Source organism: Penicillium diatomitis, assembly GCF_028827545.1.
Source record: "Penicillium diatomitis strain IBT 30728 chromosome Unknown utg000001l_segment0_segment0, whole genome shotgun sequence".
NCBI lineage: Eukaryota > Fungi > Ascomycota > Eurotiomycetes > Eurotiales > Aspergillaceae > Penicillium > Penicillium diatomitis.
Window position 1 is genome coordinate 1,714,575 of NW_026623173.1, and position 23,775 is coordinate 1,738,349.

Genomic DNA, 23,775 nt, shown 5'->3' on the forward strand with positions numbered 1-23,775 from the left:
AAGATCCGATCGTCTGTCTCAACCTCTCACATCTGCCCGCTTTGCAAAGCGTGGGGCCTCGCCATCCAATGCACGTCAATAATGAAGGCCGGTTGTCTGGCAACCACTAGAGTAACACAGTGAGCGGTGCCAGATGCTTGGGAGCCTTTGCTGGCTCATACCAATGGAGTCGCAAGCATTGCCCTAAGGTCTCTCCCACGGTAGTGCCCGGGCGGAGGACTAAGAACGACCGGTGGCAGGGACCGCCGGATATTGGTTGTTTCTCTGTCAGAATGCATTTGGGAAAAGACTCGCTAATCTATTCCCTGAGCACACAGATATTTAACCTACTGATCTCCCCCAGAAATGAAGGGCATGAGCGCAGTCTACACTTCATTCCTTTGTCGGGTCTCCCCAGTCAGTGGACTCAGTGCGGGTTTTGAGCTCTGCTGGAACCAGATCGTTTCCTCATCAAAGTCAGTGAGTCTGAAATCTGCATAAGCAAATGGTCCATCTTCACTGGACATTGTCAACTCTTTACATGATAGCTGACCCTAGGCAGATTTCAATCCCGATCTTTTCTCCCTTCCAGATTCATATCAAATGCAGAGAACTTTTTGATCGCCGGATCCATCACACATAGATCTCTCAAAAGCATAATGTCCCGTGCCGACAGATGTTTCAACTTCACAGACGCCCTTCCAGACACAGGGCCCTACCAACCTGGCTGGTGTGGCGTCGCGATATCTCAGCAGATCATGAAAAACAACAACACGCCCTATCAAGCTCTCACACAATGCTGCACGAGCGGCCAGTACACTCTTTGGCCCGAGACCTACAACCGCAACTATCCTGAAAAGTGCTTTGCATACTGCAAAACTTTCAATCAGACTCAGCTTCAGCAAGTGGGCCGGTGTTTGGATGCCAACGTCGGAAGTCATGGTTGCGCCTCAGGTGGGCCTCACGCAGTCATGCTGAGCTGGAGCACCCTGCTCCTCTCGGTGTTGCTCATGTCTGTCATGCTTGGGCAATAGGATGTGATCGAGCTTGGAAAAGGATGCAATCACGTCCGTCCGATGTCTTGATATCTGTACATACCTAGAGGCTCAATGATCTATCCCAGAGCTGTCACATGACGAACAAGAGGAAAATTGCTTTCTGTCTTGGCGTGATCAACATGTGATAATAGGCGACTCCTTCTTCTGCGCTCATGTCGCAACAGGGGAAGGGTGCCTATGACAATCGAGCTATGTCGGCGCAAGGCTGTAGCAATACTGATGCTGCCTAAGGCGGTTCCAGTCCTCAATCTAGGTAAATGGGACAAAGACCGACGTTTTAGTGAGAATGAAAGGGCCATTTCCCCAATCTCCGACAAGCAAAAGATGGCTTGTCAAGTGAAGTCATAGACGTAAGGGGTTCCAGAAATCAATGCGCACTATTGCATGCGGAGTGACAAGCTGGCTCGGATTCTGCACAGACCGTCCAACGCGAACTATGTGGAAGTAGAAGGCAAACATGGCTCCACTATACATCGCTCGGGCATTTTGACATTTGACTCAAGCTAGACATTGTCCTGTCTCTGGAATGCAATAGTCACTGGATAGTTGAATGGATCAAACGGTTCGAGACATCAGTCTTCGAATGGACGACTGTGATGGGATCAGGTACTGGGAGCCTCAGGGCCCACCGCGTGTACCACATTGATCGGTGGGTTGAGAGATCTTTTTGCATGCAATACAAGATTCCTCATTCCGGCAAACAATAATTGAACGGACTCAAAATTGGAGACTGCCCACTAGCGAGCATCCGTGCCCGCAGAGCCAACAAAATCGGTCAAATGGTGGAACCAACTGCCCAGTGCCCACTATAGAAACACCAAAGAGCCGCCCGCATCTTTACTAAGCTCTGTGCCTGAAAAGTGAGAACAAGTGAGAACGCATGGACAGTATGGACTATTATGGACTATGGAGTGACAATTACCCGGAACAGTCTTCTAGGTCAGCGAATGGTTCGAAAGAGAGGTAAAAAGCAGAGAAATATAGTATAATAATTCAAACAGCGACTTCAGAAGAAATCCAGCAGAAGCTGGTGCCAAAGTGTCGCAAATAGCGATGACAATCAGAAATATGCTTCCGTGGTGGACAACTGGACGAGCAGAGATGAAACAAGTGGGGAATGGTGAGCTCTTGGAACCGCCGTAGTACCGACGACCGACTTATCAGGTACAAGTTAAGTACAAACAGGTTCCCTGCAGGGCCACACTACGAGTCTGGGGTCTGAGGTACTGCCGAGTACCCAGGTACCAACCAGATTGAGCTCTGCCCTTGATCCACTGAATCTGATACTCACTGATGTTCCCCCTCCTCACCTGGCCGGCGATCGCCCTTTCTCGGCCCGCCTCAAGTGCCATTCCCCGGTGATACCCTCCTCCGCCTTAAAACCTCCGTCTCGGAGCTGCCCACCGGGACGCATCCCCCCTCTCACTCCAACCTCAGCGTGTGTAAGGTACTGGAGACCGATCCCACAGTATCGAACATCACAACATCGGAAAGTAAGTTCTCATCCGTCGCGAGGAACAGTCAGGCTGGATTCAAGAACCCGCACGGCGCGAAAGAAACTCGGCCTGCCCCCTCTCAGACGTCTCCGCTACAAGTCCACCTCCGGTGTTCCGCGTGACCACAATCCCTTCAAGATTCAGGGCACTGTCGCTAACTCAATTCATACAGTAGACATCCCTGGGACTATGCTTTGACCTGACGCCGACATCCTTGTGGCCAGCCCTCAATCGTCGATCTGTGGGTGAGAAAACCCGTACGGCCTGTGGTAGGAAGGGGGCCGGTGGTGATCGATTTGCCTAGGCGAAAACGGCCCGAACAACCAGGGCGCGGCGCAAATACCAGGCACACTCCTGAAGCAAGCAGGGCACGACCTCATGATGCTGGCGTCGAAACCCCAGTACGCTACCTTAGGCCCGTCCAGTGCCCACGGCGCTCAAAGCTCGGCCAGCTCGTTCTATTCCAGTTCGCAGCGTCCTACGACCGCTACGAAGGCACCGGAAGGGTTCGGCTACAGCAGTCCTACCAAGTCTGAATTGTCAGATATGCCGGACGACTTGACAACGGTTCGGTAAGACAATATTTGTGATGTCCAATGCTCGGCCAGATGAGGGTTCAGGGTGCTGATGATGCTATCAAGGGAGTGGAGTGAGAAGCAGGTGATTTCATGGCTGCATAGCATCAAGTGCGGCCAGTATGAGGCGATCTTCAAGGGTGAGTGTGCCTGGGACTCAGTAGTAGAGATTCTGCAGGCCAGAACGAGCTAACACGACACAGCCAACAATTTCAATGGGAACAATCTCATCGAATGCGATCAGAAAATCTTGCAGGAAATGGGGATCAAAAAGGTCGGCGACCGCGTCCGCATCTTTGTTGCTATCAAGCAGCTGCGAAATCACGCGGTGATCAACCCGCGACAAAAGAACATGGTGGGTACACTAAACAGAAACTGTAGAGTTACTTGCCGAATTTGACCAGAGTCTGACACACAATCTCGAATCAGGACACATTGGCTGCGCTGGAAGCAGCCGCTGTTCCCTCGGACCACTCGGGTGCCTCCTCTGTCCGGCTTCAAAACAGGCGAATGTCTCGACTGATGGAGGATGAAATTGGGTACTTGAGCAAGTCCTCGGCGCAGCAGACGCAGTCGGCATCGCCTCCTTTCAGTGACTGGCGTAAGGATACCTACTCCAATCAACCAACCTCGGGTGGCAGTTCAACGTCTGGTCGCAACCCAAGCATACCCAGTGATGCAGCTCGCAGCGCGGCACATCCTCGCCAGCCCAGTATTGATGGGTTAACGATGGGGCCTCTGCCGCCAAATTCCCCGGTGATTCGGGTCATCTATACCGGAGGACAAACTAAGGTCCTCGACATCAGACACTGCAAAACACCTGATGAGGTGATAATATGTGTCCTGAAGAAATTGCAACTCCCAGAGCACCAGTACCGAAACTACTGCTTTTATGTCCTTGACGGGCTGGAGCCAGACCTATCGAATTGTAGGCGTCTGACGGAGACGGAGCTCATGGAGATCTGCGAGGGTCACAATAAATCCGAGCGTGGTCGTTTGATCTTGCGCAAGATCCACGCGGGTGAACCTGATGTGGATGAGCTTCGCCGAGCATCGCAGCTTGCATTTGACGAAAGCCAAGTCACGCACCAAAACGCTCTCAACAAGTCGAATCCTCGACAGAAGAATAAAATCCAGCAGCTGACTGGCGAGTCGTGGAATGTCATCAATACCAAGCAGCCGCTCTCTCCAGCGGGTCCTCGTCATCGTCCAGCAACATCGCCAGATGACGCAGATCAGACAATAGACGATGCCGATCGGAATCATGTCGCGACCAAGCTGAGATCCTTCTTCGGCCAAAGACCACCCAGCGAGATGATCATTCACGAGCTTCAATCGTTCTTCCCCAGTCACGATCGAGAGGACATTGCCAAAACAATGCGAAGATCACAACGTCTGAGCCGCGCCGCAAGTCGCCTGAGTGTCGTCAGCAACTACAGCGTTGCGTCGAGTCTCAAAGACGCGCCTCCACTCCCACCATTGCCTCATATTCCTCCAATGCCCAACATTGCCGATTCTTGGTATCAGTCGCATGGAGGAGCACAGGCAGTTCGCGCCTCGCGACCTTTATCAATACACAGGTTCAACCTGCCCCAGGCCTCATATCGAGATTCCATTGCGTCAAGTTCGCTACAGCCATTGCAAGAAGAGTCCCCCATCGAACCGAACCGAAAATCTTTCGTTTCGTTTGACAGCGGCTCCGATGAGCCCAACCTTTCACGGCAGAGCATGATTGACGAAAGCTCTAGCGTAATCGCTACAGATGGCGGATCATCTAACGAGCGATTAAGCGTACTGGTTGCCGAAGACGGCGAGGAAGACGACACAACTCTCATGGACGACTTCCTGGCCGGTAACAATTTCGCTCCCAAGAATTGGATGAAGGGTTCGCTTATCGGCGAGGGTTCGTTCGGCAGTGTCTTCCTTGCCCTCCACGCCATCACTGGTGAACTCATGGCTGTCAAGCAGGTCGAGATCCCATCAGCAACCAAGGGCACAGAGTTTGATCAACGCAAAAATAACATGGTTACCGCGCTGAAGCATGAGATTGAGCTCCTTCAAGGAATGCACCACCCGAATATTGTACAATATCTCGGGACTTCCACAGACGACCAATTCCTGAACATTTTCCTGGAATATGTGCCGGGTGGATCGATCGCCACCATGTTGAAACAGTACAACACCTTCCAGGAGCCGCTTATCAAGAACTTTGTCCGACAGATCCTGGCAGGTCTTTCCTACCTTCACAGCCAAGATATCATCCACCGTGACATCAAGGGCGCAAACATCCTTGTTGACAACAAGGGTGGCGTCAAAATTTCCGATTTTGGCATCTCGAAACGAGTTGAAGCCTCCACGGTCCTGGGCTCTCGGGCTAGCAGCGGCGGAGGCGGCCATTTGCACCGTCCATCACTACAAGGTAGCGTCTACTGGATGGCTCCCGAAGTCGTCCGCCAAACAGCCCACACCAAAAAGGCCGATATCTGGAGTCTGGGCTGTCTCGTCGTGGAGATGTTCATTGGCGCTCATCCGTTCCCAGATTGTAGCCAATTGCAAGCTATTTTCGCAATTGGGAGCAATCAGGCTCGTCCACCTGCGCCGGAACATGCTAGCCCCGAGGCTGTTGAGTTCCTAGACATGACCTTCCAACTTGACTACGAAAAGCGACCCACTGCGGACGAACTACTAAAGTGCCAGTTCCTAGCAACGCCCATTCCTTAAGGCTGGTTGGTTGTGGTGACACTGATCATTTTATTGATTCCGTTGAATCTATTGATGATTCATCCTTGTATTATGTGATAATTGCCCGTTGAACCACCTTAGCGCTGCTGATTCTTAATTGACACTACTCAATCTTTACTACAAAAGTCTCTTCTAGGTGTCGGTCGATTGCTCACCATCGCCAAGCGCTCACTTCTTTGAGAATCTAGCTGTACAAACTTCAATCCTTTTAAAAATGAGTAATATATTTCTCCAAAGTATGATTGCGGATATTCCGCGACATAAATGTACCCTTAATAGCAAATCCGCTTGAGATCAAAAAAAAAGAGGAATAAATGGATAGTACACAGTTCGGTAGAAAGTTGCAGTGACCGGTTTGATGGCCACTCATAAAGTTACAGGTTCGAGAAGATACGATGTCTCAGTGCCAGTAATCTAGTGCACGATCTTTCCGTAGAACGGCACGCCCATGGCACTGAGCAGAAGGCGAGCATCCTTGTCGGACTTGCCGGTGGTGTGGAGGGTGATGTGGCAACCAGGAATCATCTTGGGAGGGTACCTGTCGGAACGCAGAGTCAGTTTAGAATCTGGTGTCGTATTGAGAACAAAGCACCGCGCGGAATGGAACTCACATGTCGTAGTTGACCTCAATCTCCGGGAACAAGGCAACCTGTTCTGGTTCCAGACCAAACGTAATATTGCCGCTGCTATCACCACTGCTGCCCTTGACGCCCGGCCAGTCCTTGATGCGAGGAAGAACCACATCAACTAGCTTGCTGAGGAAATGATACATGGTCTCGCCGTACATCTCCGCCTTGACAGCGACAGTGTCACGGCCGGGCGCAATACTCCATGTAGCAACGCTAGCCCTGGACTTGGAGGTCTCCACACGGACGTTGGAAATGGCCTGCACAGCCATACCAGCAACGTGCAGCCAGCCTGAGTTTTCCTGCGCAGCACCCTTGACGTAGCTGTGGATCGTGATTCGCTCGATCTCGGGGATATTGTTGAACTTGATCGGTTTGCGGAGCAAGCGGAGTACATCACCACCGCGAGGACCGCGGAGAGGTCGGTTCTTGTGGTATGGAGAGCTCTCATCCCACTCACGCAGACGAGGCGCCTTGACAGGAGCCTTGAAGCCCGGAGGTGTGTGAACGTAACATAGGGTCAGAATGTCGGACGCGACGGTGGCATTATAGGTCTGCTGGGCCCGCGGAAGGGAGAAGGGTCCAGGAACAAAGAGACGGGAGGAGGGATCTGAAGGAGGAGGAGGTTGATGAGGGTGAAGAGGACCGCGGTCGTATTTGGGAGAACGGAATTGGTAGCTAGAAAGCGAGGTCTCTATTAGCGTACTGTATTTGGGACGCAGCCGATCTCGAAATCACCAGCATCAAATTGAACTCATCGCCACGAAGGTACATGTCTGAGAGACATACCGAGACCGAGGAAGCTGGGACTTGCGACCCTTTGAGCGGGCCACCGGGTCGAAGGACTTTGCGACATCTTCGGGGACAGTCGCACTCAAGGACGACGCGGTCTCGAGCTCGTCCAGTTGGTCCGACAGACGCCGGCTTGGAGCCTCGTCAGAGGCATTGCGGCGGCCAAGGAATGCCGGTGTGCGGTTGCAGGGCACAAATGCCCTAGGCACAGACCGTGCCAGGTGTCTTGATGATTCCCTGACGGCCATTTTGTATGACTCGGCAATTTGACTGGGGATTGATCATCCCCGGCGTCCCTGGGCGGAAAATTGTTTGCATCGGAGCGGAAGATCATGTGACTAGACACCCAAGCTTCATGCCTGATTTTGGGGGCCAGGAGGTCTCCACTTAATGCATGGAACGTTGGAAGCATGTTGGTCCTCATTGAACAACAACATATCAAGAGATTTATGCTTTAAGACCCGTGGCATTACACCGAACCTTCATCCAGGATGTACTCTCGTCCCGAGGCTTGTCTCAATACTTGTGACTATTTCTTGATGCAAACACGGCCAGTTCCTTTTAGGCGCACTGGGCTTCGAACTTTAAGTAATTCGGCCGATCATTGCCGGCTTCAGCTTCAGGTTCGAATAATGAGGGCTAAGCAAGGTCAAGAGAGATCGATACCATGATATTCATGGTCATTTATGTCGGATCAATTCAATCGTCTATAGTGTCTACCATGAGAGACTTTGCAGCTCACCGCCCCAGTCTGCTCTTCCGCTTCCTATAGTCATCACTGATCAACACGTGCTGTCAGGTTGTCTATACTTCCACGTGATGCTGATGCCTTCTTCACCAGGCGATCAACTCAGCCGATCGGCCCTGGCAGGACTGGAGCTGCCCCGCGGAAAGATAAATGAAAGTGCCGGTTGACAGATTAGGCCCATCACGTTTCGGTCGTGCACTCTTTTCTTGTCAACACCCTGTGCCTTGGCCATTTTGGGTTTGTTCCAAACTTATCTCTGGTCACATTCACACTCAGATTATCTCATGCTACTGTCATTACTTCAAATACACAGCCCATGACCATCCCGCGTGCTTCATGGAAACTCTGGAGCTTTGACTAAGCTCCCAGAGCCTCCTCACTCAACCCCGCATGCTGTTCTTCTCTTAAAATTTTGTTCTCCAAACAACATCCTGTTTCTGGTGAACAAGCTCTACAATATGTCTGGCATTCATCGCTTCCTTACACGCCGTGATCGGCAAAAAGGAGGTGCTCGAAGCTCCAAAGATGAAGTACGTTGGCGTCTTCAAGTGAGAAGAAAGCGCAAGCTGTATTGATAACAGAACTGACTGAACACCTTGTGAAGACTGCAGGAATGCTGATGCCGATACTACGAGACTTCTTTGTCTCATCTACATCCAAAGATGAGAGTACCGAGCAAGAAAAGAAGGTACTGACAGGAATCCATGTTCATCACACAGAACAATGCTGACATAGCTCCTGGCCTTCAGGTGAAAATTGTCGAAGCCCACCTTCGCTCTCTCGGGTACAGCACACTAGGAGTTGAACATTTCAGACACGCTCTTGAAAACACAAATTTTGAGGTTGATAAAGCCATCAGCCTTCTTCTGCTCTTGGAGGATGCCATTGAAGGCGTTATTCGACCATACAGCCCCACAATAAAGCTTCTTGGCGCAGTCAACCGGCAAGGTGTCACCTGCTACTTGGATGCCCTGCTTTTTTCCATGTTTGCACACTTGGATTGCTTTGAGGCTATGTTATACAAGTCTTTCAGTGACGAGCCCCGCCGGAAGCTTGCCATTTGTCTCAGGTTTTGGGTGAACCTTCTGCGAGCGGGCAAGCTGATCACTACCGACATTGTAAGTTTTTTGTTGGGCAAGTGGTTATAATCATGACTAATTAGAAACGGGTAGACCAAATTTCTGCAGGAGACTCTGGCAGAGTGCGGCTGGGAAGACGCAGCCAAGCTGCGCCAACAAGATGCCTCTGAGGCTTTCACTTTCATTACGGAGAAGCTTGAGCTGCCTCTTCTCACTCTGAAGATGGACATTTACCACACCGGCAAGGAGGATGTCAGTGACGATCACAAATTTGTCAATGAACGACTTCTTGAGGTGGCCATCCCACCAGAGCCAACCGACGGCCATGTGCTCACTCTTGAAGATTGCCTGGAAGCATACTTCAACAACCGCATTGAAGTGAAGCGATACATGGAGCGACGAAATACTCTCAGCTCACAGTCGGTGGACGATCTTTCCATATCGAAAGGCTTCAGCGCACATATTGAAGAAGTTGAGGCCACGCCTAATCATTCGCCTGCCCAATCAACTTCGCCTCTACCTGAGAGAGCAAGTCCTTGGTCGTCGTTTTCCGGTACCGCGGACTCTACGGATGCGCGGAAGCTCGGTCGACGTGACAGTATTGTCCGCGAAAGGTTCATCCCTGATTCTAGCGAGAATCAACAGCAGGTTCCGGATTCAGCGGCACCGGAAGGTCCCAGAAGGGGTGTCATTCGGAAGGAGGTTATGATGCCTGCATGGCAATTCTTCAGTCTCATTCGTAAGTCCATCGTCTCTGCGTATGCGTATGAACCACCAGCTAATATCAATTTCTCTCAGCCTGGTACACGGACAACACGCCTACAAATGATGCACAGGTTGCCGCGCACTTCTCGGCCAAGCGCCCTATCCTGGGCATGTGTCTGAAGCGCTATTCGTTCACACCCAATGGGAAAGCTGTACGACTTAACACGTACATTGACATTCCTGTTGAGATTGGGCTTCCTCACTTCATTCAGGATGACAACCTGGATGGCGACGCTCCAATTTACGGGAATTTCAAACTCTCCTTGCAGGCTGTCGTGTGTCACCGAGGCAATTCGGTCGACTCGGGACACTACATCGCGCTGGTCCGAGGAACGACTGAGGACGGCATACCTCCTGGTTCTCGAAATGGGGCCCAGCCTACATGTGCAGACGCACCGAGAAACTGGATGCGGTTTGACGATCTGGCGGCGGAGCGGGTTACCTTGGTTGATATTGAGGAGGCACTGAAGGCAGAATCGCCTTACCTTCTGTTCTATCAGATCCTCCCAATTGATCAGGATCCAAGTCCCGTTGATGCCTCGAACAAGGCTTCGTCGCTCGCATCCGACCTCACCTTGGACGGGGAGATGGGTGATGTGTGTCGGAAGCTTTCGAGTCTGACTGTTGACACAGAAGGCATCGCGGCCGACAATGTCACCTCAGCTCGACCTAGCTTTGAGATCACTAGTCCCGATCACGTGACTCAGCCGCTCGCCAATGCTGAGAGACGTCCAAGCGTGGTGTTCACGGACTCCGTCCCCGTTGGGCCTCCCCGGTCGATGCCCTCCATGTCGCCAAGACTGGCGCCGATGGAAGAAGCAGGCAGCGGTGCCTCCTTCACTTTTTCCCGTCGGAGTTCGCGGCACACCAAGAGCACTGCTGGCAGCCGTGCCGGTAGCCAAACCGGTGACAACAGAATTGGGTCCACCTTTTCTCGCTTTGCCGGCCGCTTGAGCCGTGATAAGTTCACCAGCGATGGCGATGGAGAGGCTGACGATATTGCTCTTGAGGTTGATGAGCCTGCTGTGGATGATCTCAGCCCTGGGCCAACTAGGCTCGATGGCAAGGAGAAAAAGGCCAAGGATCGCAACCCCAAGGGCAAATCGAAGGACCGAACCAAGGATAAGGCTCGGAAGCCAGATCGCGAGTGCATTGTGATGTGAGTGAGCGCTGAGCACCTGAGCTGTCCGTTGAAAAGGCTTTACCTGCCAGCCAACAGGAGACGCTCAGCCTTCTCATGTCTCGGTCCTGTTCCCGTTTCCCTCTTCTGGTTCTTTTTCTTTCCTTACTTTCTTTTTTTGTGCGTTCGAAATTTTCCTATATGTCTGACTTGTTACTGCATTCGTCTCCATGATACCCCCTACTGTATGCATAGATTTCAAAATCATCGTTCAGTCTCTTCTATTCTCCTTGACATTCAATTACGCCTCGGTATCTTGCAATTCTTCTGCGCCAGCAACCACTGACGTACAGATTGTTGCGCCATCGCTGTGACAGCATAAAAGGACGTCCTATTCTTGTAGGTTCACCGTACGATATCATTTTACTCGACCTGGTCAGAAGGGGAAAGGTAGAATTTAAACATCTTCGTAGCCAAGGCTTCTGCAATACGACATAACCCATCAGAGCGGTGCTGCTCTTCGGGATTCATTCTGCCTCAGGCAGGCAAAGTCATGGTCTCCGCATCCCCACGTACAGTAGCTCAGCTCCGCGTCCCTCTCCCGCCGACTGACGATCAAGCTCCTGTAAAGCTAAACCAAGTGCGTTCCGACCGAAGGCTTCAGACACCGGAATGATATAAGCGCCAGCTGCATATTATGGCGCTGGATGGACCCAGCAACTATGTGGCTCCGAATGGCCTGACGGAGGCTTCGGAGTCTCTGCCTATCTTCGATGTGCAGCGGGTACAGCTGCAATTCGACATCGCAGCGGATTTCGTTGCTGCCCAGGTCGCGAACAACGTGCTCATTCTGGCACTCTCAACAGGGAGAATCCTTAGAATTGACCTCGACTCTCCAGAAGATATTGATGGTAAGGGCTGAATCGCCGCTACCCTCGATCCGCACTACATCTGAGCTAAACTGTACGGCTATTCGCGATAGACATTGATCTGCCTAAGAAGTCGTCCGAGACCGGTTTGATTCAGCGCATGTTTCTGGATCCGTCGGCATCACACCTCATTATAACAACGACGCTCGGGGAGAATTACTACCTTCACACGCAATCGCGCCAGCCAAAGGCGCTATCTCGTCTCAAGGGTGTTTCTATTGAAAGCGTGGCATGGAACCCGTCTCTCCCTACAGCTTCCACCCGTGAGATTCTCCTAGGCGCAACAGATGGAAGTGTCTACGAGACATACATTGAACCGTCAACCGAGTTCTATCGGCGCGAGGAGAAATATGTCACTGTGGTGTACAGGGTGCTGGATGGCTCTCCCGTGACGGGCATCAGCGCTGAGCTGGTCCCGTCGAACCCAGAGTCGAGACAAGTAATGCTGGCGACATGTGGGAGGCTGATTTACTTCTTGGGCCGGGTGGTTGCTGCAACAAGGCACGGTCGAGATGCGGGTGGATCCATATACGCTGATCTCTTCCAACGCGAGACCGCCCTAATTCACGAGAGCGCAAACTCCTCAAGCTCTGCGCCGTCTTCGCTGATGGTCAACTCATCGTCGATTGCGGGCAGCCACCAGACCGACAGCCAAGCAGAGAAAGAATTCGCATGGTTGAACGCGGAGGGAATTTACCATGGTCCGCTCTCTGCAGGTAACCCGTTTGACAATGCGAAAATGCTTCCTCGGTCAAAATATCCCGCGACTCTTTCCGCTCGAGGAGTGAGGAAGATGATACAAGACCCCATTACTGCAATGACACTCACTCGTTGGCATGTCCTGGCTCTTGTCGAGGGGCGCGTGGTCGCGGCTAGTCGTTTGAATGAGGAAATCGTGTATGATCAGGCCGTGCTGGAACCTCGGCAAAGCTCGCTGGGGCTTTTGGCCGATCTTACTCAGAATACCTACTGGCTTTTCACAAGCAAGGCGATTTATGAAGTCGTAGCCAACGACGAGGACAGGGATGTTTGGAAGGTCCTTCTCAAGGGGAATAAATTCGATGAGGCACTCCAGTATGCTCATGGCTCTGCCCAGCGTGACGCTGTCCTCAAGGCATCTGGTGACTACTTGGCGGAAAAGGGCAATTACCTCGAAGCTGCCAAGGTCTGGGGTAAGAGCAGCAAAGGGTTCGAAGAAGCTTGTCTCGCAATGGTGGACAACAAGGAATATGATGCGCTTCGGAAGTACCTGCTATCGCAACTCTCGACATACAAAAAAGCGTCTGTTATGCAGCGGCTTATGGTTGCAAGTTGGCTTGTGGAGCTATTCATGTCCAAGTTGAATGATCTGGATGACAGTATTGCCACCAAAGCGGAATTGACCGAGGGAGCGACTGAGGGCCAAGTCCAAAATCAGCTGGATGAAACGCAGGCTGAATTTCAAGACTTTGTAACGCGACACAAGTCTGATCTCGATAAAAAGACCGTCTACGATATTATCAGCAGTCATGGCCGTGAACAGGAGCTTCTTTTCTTTGCGACCACTATCAATGACCACAATTATGTCCTATCTTATTGGATTCAACGAGAAAAGTGGACGGAAGCCTTGAATGTTCTCCAACGCCAAAGCGAGCCCGACGTGTTCTACAAGTATAGCAGCGTGCTGATGACGCACGCTGCAACCGGACTGGTGGAAATCTTGATGCGGCAGACGAATCTTGATCCTGAACGCCTCATTCCCGCCATGTTGAACTATAACAAGACAGCCAACGTCTCCCTCAGTCAAAATCAGGCGGTGCGATATCTGAACTTTATCATAGTCAATCATCCCAACCCCTCGGCTGCGGTTCACAACACTTTGATCTCGATTCATGCTTCCAGCTCATCAACGTCCGAGTCCGGGTTGCTCAACTATCTGCAGTCACAGTCGTCCTCACCTCCTCGGTACGATGCAGATTTCGCGCTCCGGCTTTGCATCCAACACAAGCGCGTGCAGTCCTGTGTCCATATATACAGCGCCATGGGCCAGTACCTGCAGGCAGTTGAACTGGCTTTGGAAAGCAACGATATTGAGTTGGCGGCGATTGTGGCCGACCGACCTGAGGGTAATGACAAGCTTCGAAAAAAGTTGTGGCTACTTGTAGCCGAGAAAAAGATCCAACAACCTGGCACGGGCATCAAGGACGCAATTGAGTTTCTTCGGCGCTGCGAACTTTTGCATATCGAGGATCTGATTCCATTCTTCCCGGATTTTGTCGTGATTGACGATTTCAAGGATGAGATTTGCACTGCACTCGAGATATACTCGCGTCACATCGACGAGCTGCGACAGGAGATGGACAACTCGGCTCAGACTGCGCATCAGATCCGCTCGGAAATCGCCCACTTGGACACACGATATGCGGTTGTGGAACCTGGTGAGAAATGCTGGATTTGCTCGCTACCTCTCCTAAGCCGTCAGTTCTTCGTCTTCCCTTGTCAGCATGCTTTCCACAGTGACTGTCTTGGCAAAGAGGTCTTGGAGGGAGCAGGGGGTAAGAAGAAATATATTCGAGACTTGCAGGCGCAGATGAGCACGGGGGATCTTGCACCGACGCGAAGGGAGGAAATTGTCAAAGAGTTGGATGGACTGATCGCGGAGGCCTGGTAAGTGGTGTCAAGGGAAAGTCTTGATGATAAAATCCTTGCGATGATTAGCCCGCTAACACATCCGAATAGCATACTCTGTGGAGATCACGCCATCAAACAGATCGATAAGCCTTTCATCAGCTCCTCGGATGCCGTCGATGAGTGGGCTCTCTAAGTACCGGTTAAGAACTTTTCCTGGTCACCGGCGATCGTCCGATGACTACGACCCTACATGATGAGTGACTCGAAGGTGACTTGGAGATGACTCAGAGAGTTTGCATGAGTCTACAGCGGTCGATTTTTGTTTTAATTGATAAGATGCATGCCCTTCACTGATGTTTGCAATACCCCCCGTGTTCATCTCTCTACTTTTGTATGTATATACCCGGCCGAAGTTCCCTCACAAAAAATGCTGCTAGCAATGTGCGGAACAGTTTTTCAAGCTTTCGCGAGACGAGATGAGACGACGGAGTCTGGAGGAGACTCGTGAAGAATAACCATTCTCTTCGTAGAATGGATAAGACGCCTAGTCACTGCTGAGGACACTGGAAGCAGTCAACGCGGCCACATGACCTTGCTCCTCTTGCGTCGGATTCTGTTGGACCTGGTCGTCCAGTGTGCTATGGTCAACCGAGCAGGTTCACTAGATTTATTTCTTAACCATGAGGGGATTCCCATCGCGGACGCTTCCGCCCCAACTTCGGAAGGTGGATCGACCTGTTAGCATCCCTTCTCGTGCTCGCGACCGTCTATGGCTTGGAAATGCTCCATCGATTACGCGTCGCTACCGATACGTCCGAATGGTCAAATATCTTCTCTCAAAGGACGAACAGGCGACTCGGATTGAGACCAAAGTCATGGGCAGCGCCAAAAAAGCCCCCGCACCCGGGGATTTGGTTGGCAGAGCGTCGTTTCATCTCCGCCTAGTATGCTTCATCTACATGATTGAGTAACGTCGCCAGATTATGAGCTGCGCTTCAATGCTTGGATGTATGATTGTTGTGATCGATGCAGAGAGTGGGACGAATAGCGTATGATGGGATGCGACTCCGCGACGCTGGAATCTGATACTGCATTCGTGCCTTTCTGCAATATGAACACATGAAAAGTGAATAAGGCTCAATATCACAAGATTTCTCAAGAAAATTCAACCATTTCAAACCTTCCAAGGTTGGTAGTACAGTATCTGCAAGTCGCAGTATCAAACGCACTGCGGATTGTACAATAGTACCTTGTCGGCATCGATATGGTGGCGAGCTCAGGCGCAGACGCGCCGCAAACAGTAGCCGCCGGCCTCACGGGAAGAGTAAGAGTGATATCAATTCCATGGAGGGTCATATGCAGTGTACGCGTTCCAAATGGATATGCAGTAGGTGATCAAATCCCGACGTCAGGGTTGTTGAACCTCTCTACTTTACCCTGCTGAATAGCTGCGCGAACGGTAGATCTGATATCTTATGAATCTGCCAGTCTAGTACCTGAGTACAGCGCACCGAGTGGGAAGTGCACTGTATACACCGAATTCTAGATCCAACTACAGACTCTGAGTTTGAATGTAATACGTCTGGCGGATGTGCGGCCATAGTGGCGAGCGAGCATGATTGCGTATGAAAGAGCATGATCGACGGTCAGGTCCGGGCATTGCAGTATCATGTACCCATGGCCCATTCCATATGCCCGTGGTATGTATATCGGCCGTGGTGGAATTCGAAACGGCAGTCTCGACTTGAGTCCGTAGAGGGTACGCTTTAAACTACTACCTAGTACTTAGGTATTACCTAACTACCTAATAGATGTCGGTCGAGCGAGCGATTGCTTTTTTTTTCCCAATGTCGGCTCCAAGTCACCGTGGACGGCTTGACGCACAAACCAGTTTGAGATTTACACCTCTATCTCTCTTGCTCTGTCCCCCCCCCCTTCCTCCATAGAATGAAAAAAATAAATAAATAAACTTGAACAAATGTTCATGCAAGCTCGACTCTCCAAAACAGGTGGATCTCAACACCTCTGCAAGACCTCTGTTAGACCCCTTGCATCGATGGCAAATGTTGCCATCGCCTCCACCTTAACATGATCGAGAAACAAAGATGCACTGCATGGTGCATCGGACTCGGCATCTTGCTGCGCAAGGACAAGACATCCGCGAATGCATGCATCTCCTGTCGAGACCGTTGGACTTGATATCTTGGCCCACCCTATTCACCCTCCCTTGCCCTTTCCATGGCACAAGCTCAATTGAATCTTGGCATCGATGTCTTTTGTGTCCGAGGATTCTCGGTTCCAGGGACGTTGCGAACAAGGTCTCACCCTGTCTCCTCACAGGATCCGATATGCAGCCTGTCATGTCTGGATGCAAGCCGTTGTTGGACATGTCTCGTATGTACAATACATCTTCTATTGTATGGCGTATGCTGTACGAGGTTTCCACCCGTCGCCGAGTCAACTGGACATGTCTCTGTTGTCTTGCACGATCTGATTCACGGCTTTTTTTCTGATTGATCAATTCTCCTGTGCCTCCCGTAAACAGTCATGGAGAATGTCTGGTGTTGGTCACAACCCGGTGAACCCAGTTAACCTATTACCTCAGTAGTCCGTAGTCAGTGGTCACTAGTCAGTGTTACTGTTCGTCTGTTAGTAGTTACTAGTCACTGGTCAGTAGTGTCATACTGCGTAAGTTACAGTACTGACATGTCTTTTGAAGTTCCAATTGCTTTGGCAACCTCGGCTAGGGGCGACTGAATTTTCTTGGGGTTGTTTACCATGTTCCTCTTTTGGAACTCGTCGTTGATGTCAGGCCCTTGGTCAGATGAGAGTCTGGTCGATTCCACTCCCTTACGGACCCTGTTTGTGACTGACACGCAGGAATGAGTGCTGTCGTACTATGGTAGTATGGCTCTGGAAGACCATAGAACCATTCCATCCCCAACAAGGGCTGGTGTGCGGAGAATAGAGGACGCGGAGAAGTTCCACATGATTCATCATTTCGAGGCTGGAGGGGGGGGGAGGGGTGCCACAATGCCCATGAGGCTCCTACGATGTCTTCTTGCCCATCAGCAATAAGCGTTAGATAGCTGCGGAGAAGTTGAAGCGCCTAGAGACAGTGTACGTACTACTATACACCGTACGGTACCCTGTGATGCTGCAACGGTGCAAAGTGTGGTCCGTTGAGATGGAACACGTCTATCGGGACAGAAAGCATGATAGGCAGAGTTCATCACCCCCCCATCGTGGGATCATTTTTGGGATGTTGTTGGGAAGATCGCTACCCAGCAAGCGACAGCCTTTCCCCCGCACTACTTTCATTCGGTTCAACACTCCATCTTCTCTCTCGAGTAGGAGGACATGACTCGGTTGAGCTATGGAGACCATCCACACAGACTTGTCTACTGACAGGAGATAGCTCTGGACGTTAATCGCACAACGCAAAGAAGAGGCTGGTAGGATGGATTGATTATCTCCCACCCTGCCAGCCACCTCCCACCGAGTCATACTCCATCTCTTATCCTTATCTTCCTCAATCTGGGGTCAAAATCCGGGGGGCGGGGGGAGGCCACAAAGTGGATCCTTTGCGCGAGATGGAATGTGCATGGACATACTACTACTACTGTGGTTTGTACAACAGCTGTGCTCTGCCTCCTCCTGGATGAGCACTGCGGCATTCTAGTATTGGAGTCTATTGGACCAGCCTTCATCAGGTTGCGGCAACTGCAAGAGGGATAGAGTGTGGAAGACTGGACACAATCTGGAGTCTAAATGTGCGACAGTCCATGTTTTCCCTCTCCCACCCTTTCCTTCCTCCGTTTACGGTTCCGCCACTCTCAACAAATTGTACGACTCACTTGCAGCACAGCGCAGGTGGCAGGTGGCAGGTGGCAGATGGCAGATGGCCATTCTCTGTGCGATGTGGAGGGTCCAAGCTCGACGGCACGCGACCACGTACGCAAAGGCGAAAGGGAAGGGGGAAAGAAAATGGAAAATGGAAATCACCAAGTGGCTGGGCCAAAAAAAAACATAATCAACAAGACCACGTACGCAAAGGCGAAAGGGAAGTTACAAGCGCAGAGTGTAAACCCAGAAAGAAGCCTCGGATCGTTTATCCCGAGTGATCAGCGGCGCTCGTCAACAAACACAAGAGGATCTCACAACACCCCGAGTGGGTGACGCTGATGATGATGGTTGTGGGGGTGATGGTGACGGGAGTTGATGATGATGACGATAAACGACCCAGCCGGACTGGAGTCGTTGGACAAATCCTTCGGCCTTTCCTATTGTCCTTTTGACTTTGGGATTAGACTGATCGACTCGCATCTAGAATCCTTCCCCCTCCCCTCCACCGTTCTTCCGTCCATCTACCATCCTTTTTTTCCCTTTGAGGCGGGCCTATCGAGGGATCGTGATGCGATCATGGCCATGTCAATCAGTCGTCATTCGGGTGATGGAGAGATGCGAGAGACGAGCAGAAATTCGACTGTTGTGCACTCCTACCACTACAGCTACTACTGCTACTGTGCGATGTACAGCGTACAATGTGCGACGATGGGCCACGACGGCATCATCGGCTAATGGCCCAAAGGAGACGTCTCCCGAGAACCTCCTGAGCAAAGGTGTGATCTCATACGAATCACAGCCAGTAGGGAGTGACCATGACGGGAGACTATCAGTCAGATACCCAATCGAAGAGGACTGTTCATCATGCTGCGTGTTATCATCGATCCGGAATGAGCGATCAGTGATGCTCTATCGTACTATCTACGCACATGGGTGGAGGTGTGGAAGTATGGAAGTAGTGGAAGTATTCCCCGTCACTAAGGCCACATAGTGAGGACCTATAAAGTTATTACGTATACCTACTGTAGAAGTGTAGAGTGTAGGTACCTAGAGATAGGTCATTGCAATATTGCATGCTGTCTGTAGATAATCAGCGAACAAGATGGGCCGACTCGGAAGTTATCGGAGATCGACCCTATCCATCACCGCAATCGACCAAAGGCAAGATGATTACATGATAGGAGGTCAGATTGAACGTGCCACTCCAAATTCCAGCTCTATTGTCCTCGAGGGACAGTACATGATTACAGTCGGAATGGATCTACCCGGAGACCGCGGACCAAATTACAAGGGTGGCAGATCGCCAATTTGACTGCCCGAGCCCGTACAAAATAATCACGACTATGTCCACGCTTCCTAGTCCCTAAACTCCCTACCCGTTTGCAGATGGTACATCCATTGGTACATCCATTCACCCTGTGCTTCTCTCCTTCTCACCAAGTACCCTCTTGCTTGGGACCGCATATCCACTCTGGATGCTACTAGCCTACTAGTAGTAACATCACATGATGGGGTGCGGGGGTGGGTCCTTCTTGATAGGCGCAAAATTAGGTGATAAGCGGTCTACCGTGGATTGGAGACGATACGATCCGGTAAAGAAGCACTTCGACTCGAGTCATTCGCGAGTCGTGAACTCGACGCACTCGACGCCTCGAGTACTGTACCTACCTAACCATACCGTTGCAAACTTCCCGATGTCTGTTTCACAAGGGTCCATCTTCTCCAGACTCCGGGAAGATCTGAAGAGTGGACGGTGCAATTGATCACTCTAGATAACTTGATAAGGGCAACCAGACTTGAGCACGACCGTCTCGGACGGATCGACCGAGTCCGGCGGGGGGAAGACTCAAGTGGTCCCTGGTTCCGATCCCTATACACTTATATACTGGCGGGGGTCCTGGACATGCGAATAGTAGAGCACTCCCGTTATCGGTCGTGCCTCATTCTTGTCGACAACCATACATCACTCTCTTGCTTATCGATCTTGACTTTTTCGTACAGCGTGCCTCTTATCTTTGGTGATTGGCGTAGATACAGATCATCGATAAGAGGCAACCACATACTGAATGACTCCGAGCAGGCTCTAGCATGTATCCATATCATTGTAAGAATGAGATGCATGACATCGCGACTCAATCAAAGATACAGGTGCGTACGCTCGTATCGTGATTGCGTGAATAGCTCGACAGTTCTCGTCATGATGAGGTCCCACCCGTAGTGACGATCCCAGACAGACAGGCTACAGCCAAATGCTCCAGTCTATATCGGATAATGACATGGAAATGAACGACGCCATCTTGCCGGGTCTAGTGTCTAGGGAATCAACCTATGGAAAGTCAAGCTCAATCAGGCGAGATGTCAGTACCATATCCGAAAAGATTTCACAAACTTGGTCATGTAGAACGCATCTGTTTGGTTTGAGGTTTAAAAAATGTGAGGGTCAGCAGGAAGACCAGCACTGCAGTGCTGCAAAGGGCAATTTTCCATGAAGATGGAACTCTGTCTGTCGTCGATTCGGGAATTGATAGACAAGCACAAAGTGTGGTCAGAGATTTTCATACACGCTGGCTTTGCTTTTTCTCGCCCTCGCCCTAATTGAAAGTTCCCGGCTCTTGACTTTCTCACACGTGGTTTTATTCAATTCGTATAAACATCGTACTAGGTCAGGCTATGCTGCTCAGACCGGAAAGTAAGGCGAGTCGGGACAGGAATGCCGTATAGCTAGCTACTCACCGTCTACATCACCAAGTCCGAAGCTCAAGTCTCCTAAGAGCTTCCTCATCCACCTATCCACACTCACCATATCATGGAACCGACAAGCACACCGTAGATCCAGCCCTGATCTACAAGTAACCCGGCGCTACAACCAGTCTGTCGACTGGCCTAAGCCTGGAAATAACCATCCAAGCAATCGTCCCCCTCTTCTTAATCTACCCTTCGGATTCAAGGTCCAAGATTTGAACTCGCATGACAGCCATTGATCAAGTCTATACTACTGCCGTCTTCGGCCTCGTGCAGCGAGCTGGACGGGGGAGGGAGGAGTTGGAGGTTTGGGCGGACAAATGGGACGCACACGACACCGGTTGGCGGGAGTGAAACTTTGATCTTGCAGTATGTGTTTTTCTGTGATCAACGCTCTCAATCGATCAACACGAGGCGCCCGAGAACATTGACCCATCATCAGTACAGCAAGTACCAAGTGTGATAGTAGAAGCTGAGTACTACTGTACTACCCGATTGCTGGCATGCTGTGCCATATCAATGACTCAATGTTCAGGGCAGCTGGTTCCTGTGTACCTACCTATAGTTAGGTAACCTAGATACTTTGGTTCATTTGACCTCTACTCTCGCCCCCGTGCTATCCGACCCGTGGACGGTGGTCTTGACGGGCTCCTTTTCCGTTGTCGTGCAACACTGGAAGATTCCACCATGTTTGTCTAAGAGGCGAAAATGGATGGACTAGTAGGAAAAAAGTAGCAGCAGCAGTAGTAGTAGTAGTAGTACTAAATTAGCGTATCCACCAGACGCGGATCCATCAGGTTCAAGGTCAAACATCATTGCTCACAAGGGAGATGGCTATATTGTGCCTCGTATCTACATAATTTCAATGTTGGATGTGGAGTGTAGAATCAACATTGACGGGAAGACCAGCGGAAGTCAGAACAGACGTGGGACTGGATTCGATCAACATCATCTGAGTCGTGCACGACAAGCACCGGGCACCCCATCTCTTCCCGAAAATGTATTTTTGCATGATAGTGCACCCAATACTACTTCGAGGCCCTTGTCCGGGGCCATCTCACAGGCTCAACCCATAGACATTTCGAGACCATCAAGAACAGTTGTGTCAATTTCAAGTGATGACGTGCGAAAATTGCAACTAATACGGGTCACCGATGATTCCTTTTCAGGTGGCTATTTGTACTCAATCGTCAAGTTCTGGACTTGGTACGATGGTCTCGTTATCCGGACCGTCACCAGATAGATCCTCAGAACTTCATAGCAGTGGATACTGGATAGAACCGACCCAAACGTTGAGAAGTAAAGAATTCAGAAACCAGGTCATCGCGCGATGCTTGTGAGGTAGTAGGTACCTGAAGCTACTGTCTGGTTCTCGATTACCTGTTCTTCTTCCCGCGCACGGCAAGCCAGCCATACCTCGTCGCTCAATTTCCTCGTAGGCACCACCTCCTTTCGTGTAAATGACACCTTCCTCGGTCCGCACCCTCTAGTCCACAGCCAGGGTGTAGAATCATATCGAATCATCAAGACCCCCTATCCACCTGCAATGAGTCAACGACTCTTTGGAAACCTGCATCTGTTGCTGCCATGATCTCGCCCTCGAGATGTTTATGCCCAACTGCACGGCCATCTGATCGGACGGCGAATCCACTCGATTGCAGGAGCAAGCGTCTGGTCAGACGGTTGATAGTGGAGACTGTACTTCAGGTGCAATGTACCTCAGTAGGCATGTTAGGTTTATGCCCGGATTTGTGAGACTCTCGATCCATTCGGCTCGGGTCATGCAAGGACCAGATGAGAAAGAAGCGTGCCGGGCATAGGTCTCGCAGGGGGAGCGGTCAGTCCCGAGAGGGGAAGAACTGGAACTGGAACATCATAACGGCCGGGCTGGGCATTAGCAGAGCTAGTCCGTGTTACGAGGTTGACGTGCAAACTCTTCACCGCTTCATGTATATATCTGCATTGGGCTCGATGCTGGACGGTTGGAACCTACTTGGAGCGTGGGAAGGGGAGAGGGAAGAAGGACCGTGCTGTGGGCCATGCAGGCGTACAGAATCAGGGTGGTTGTGTTATCCTATGGGAATGATTCCTGACCTGGCTCGGGATGCAAGACGGTAGGGCAGGATATGGCCTAAGTTAAGAAAGTTAGTGGACTTGGCTATGGAGACTCAGGGCTTTAGGGGAGTGATGGTGCTTTGCTGACCCTCCTAGGCTCAATCAGAGATATACATGTCTCAAGGGAGTTGATGGTAGCGAAGAGATCTCCGGAGTATCAGAGACCTACCCAGACAGTCAGATCTTACAAAATGAATATACAATGATATTATTGTATTTCACGGTTTCACACCAAGGCTGTACATCCTGTCATTGCTGATACAATTGGAATGCATATTTAAGGATGCATTCCGGTTTCCAGGTCTTGATGTGCGTGATGCAGCAAGCACAAGCGGTGCTTTACTTAGATTAACTGACGAGGTGCATTACTGTTGTACGCGTGTACTTCAGTCATCTCTACCTATTTAGTAAGGCATCTCATGCAGATTGATATTATCATACCTTCAAGTACTCAATACTTACTAATCTTTAAATTCGGCGAGGTGTGATGTTATTAGCATGTCCGATAACTGATCAGACCCCCTAATGTCAAACTCTAGTCTCCAACATGAAA

The 23,775-nt window shown here is 50.8% G+C and overlaps 6 protein-coding genes across 6 annotated transcripts; 5 read left to right on the forward strand and 1 right to left on the reverse strand.

The window, feature by feature from the left end:
* Positions 1-638: 638 nt before the first annotated feature.
* N7539_000502 (uncharacterized protein) lies at positions 639-1,013 on the forward strand (the record flags this gene model as incomplete). Its single annotated transcript, XM_056930106.1, has 1 exon — positions 639-1,013. One exon carries the CDS (start codon positions 639-641, stop codon positions 1,011-1,013), a length of 375 nt encoding a protein of 124 aa, XP_056794399.1.
* Positions 1,014-2,914: 1,901 nt separating this feature from the next.
* On the forward strand, positions 2,915-5,829 carry N7539_000503 (STE11 family mitogen-activated protein kinase kinase kinase; the record flags this gene model as incomplete). Its single annotated transcript, XM_056930107.1, has 4 exons — positions 2,915-3,105; positions 3,175-3,248; positions 3,312-3,463; positions 3,538-5,829. 4 exons carry the CDS (start codon positions 2,915-2,917, stop codon positions 5,827-5,829), a joined length of 2,709 nt encoding a protein of 902 aa, XP_056794400.1.
* Positions 5,830-6,264: 435 nt separating this feature from the next.
* On the reverse strand, positions 6,265-7,516 carry N7539_000504 (mitochondrial 54S ribosomal protein uL5m; the record flags this gene model as incomplete). Its single annotated transcript, XM_056930108.1, has 3 exons — positions 6,265-6,388; positions 6,462-7,154; positions 7,266-7,516. The coding sequence occupies 3 exons, from the start codon at positions 7,514-7,516 to the stop codon at positions 6,265-6,267; spliced, it is 1,068 nt and encodes a 355-aa protein (XP_056794401.1).
* Positions 7,517-8,474: 958 nt separating this feature from the next.
* On the forward strand, positions 8,475-11,023 carry N7539_000505 (ubiquitin C-terminal hydrolase family protein; the record flags this gene model as incomplete). The annotated part of the gene is made up of 5 exons (XM_056930109.1): positions 8,475-8,546; positions 8,621-8,704; positions 8,766-9,134; positions 9,189-9,834; positions 9,894-11,023. The coding sequence occupies 5 exons, from the start codon at positions 8,475-8,477 to the stop codon at positions 11,021-11,023; spliced, it is 2,301 nt and encodes a 766-aa protein (XP_056794402.1).
* A 654-nt stretch (positions 11,024-11,677) lies between these two features.
* On the forward strand, positions 11,678-14,712 carry N7539_000506 (vacuolar protein sorting protein DigA; the record flags this gene model as incomplete). The annotated part of the gene is made up of 3 exons (XM_056930110.1): positions 11,678-11,891; positions 11,963-14,555; positions 14,628-14,712. The coding sequence occupies 3 exons, from the start codon at positions 11,678-11,680 to the stop codon at positions 14,710-14,712; spliced, it is 2,892 nt and encodes a 963-aa protein (XP_056794403.1).
* A 487-nt stretch (positions 14,713-15,199) lies between these two features.
* N7539_000507 (uncharacterized protein) lies at positions 15,200-15,490 on the forward strand (the record flags this gene model as incomplete). Its single annotated transcript, XM_056930111.1, has 1 exon — positions 15,200-15,490. The coding sequence occupies one exon, from the start codon at positions 15,200-15,202 to the stop codon at positions 15,488-15,490; it is 291 nt and encodes a 96-aa protein (XP_056794404.1).
* Between the last annotated feature and the right edge of the window lie 8,285 nt (positions 15,491-23,775).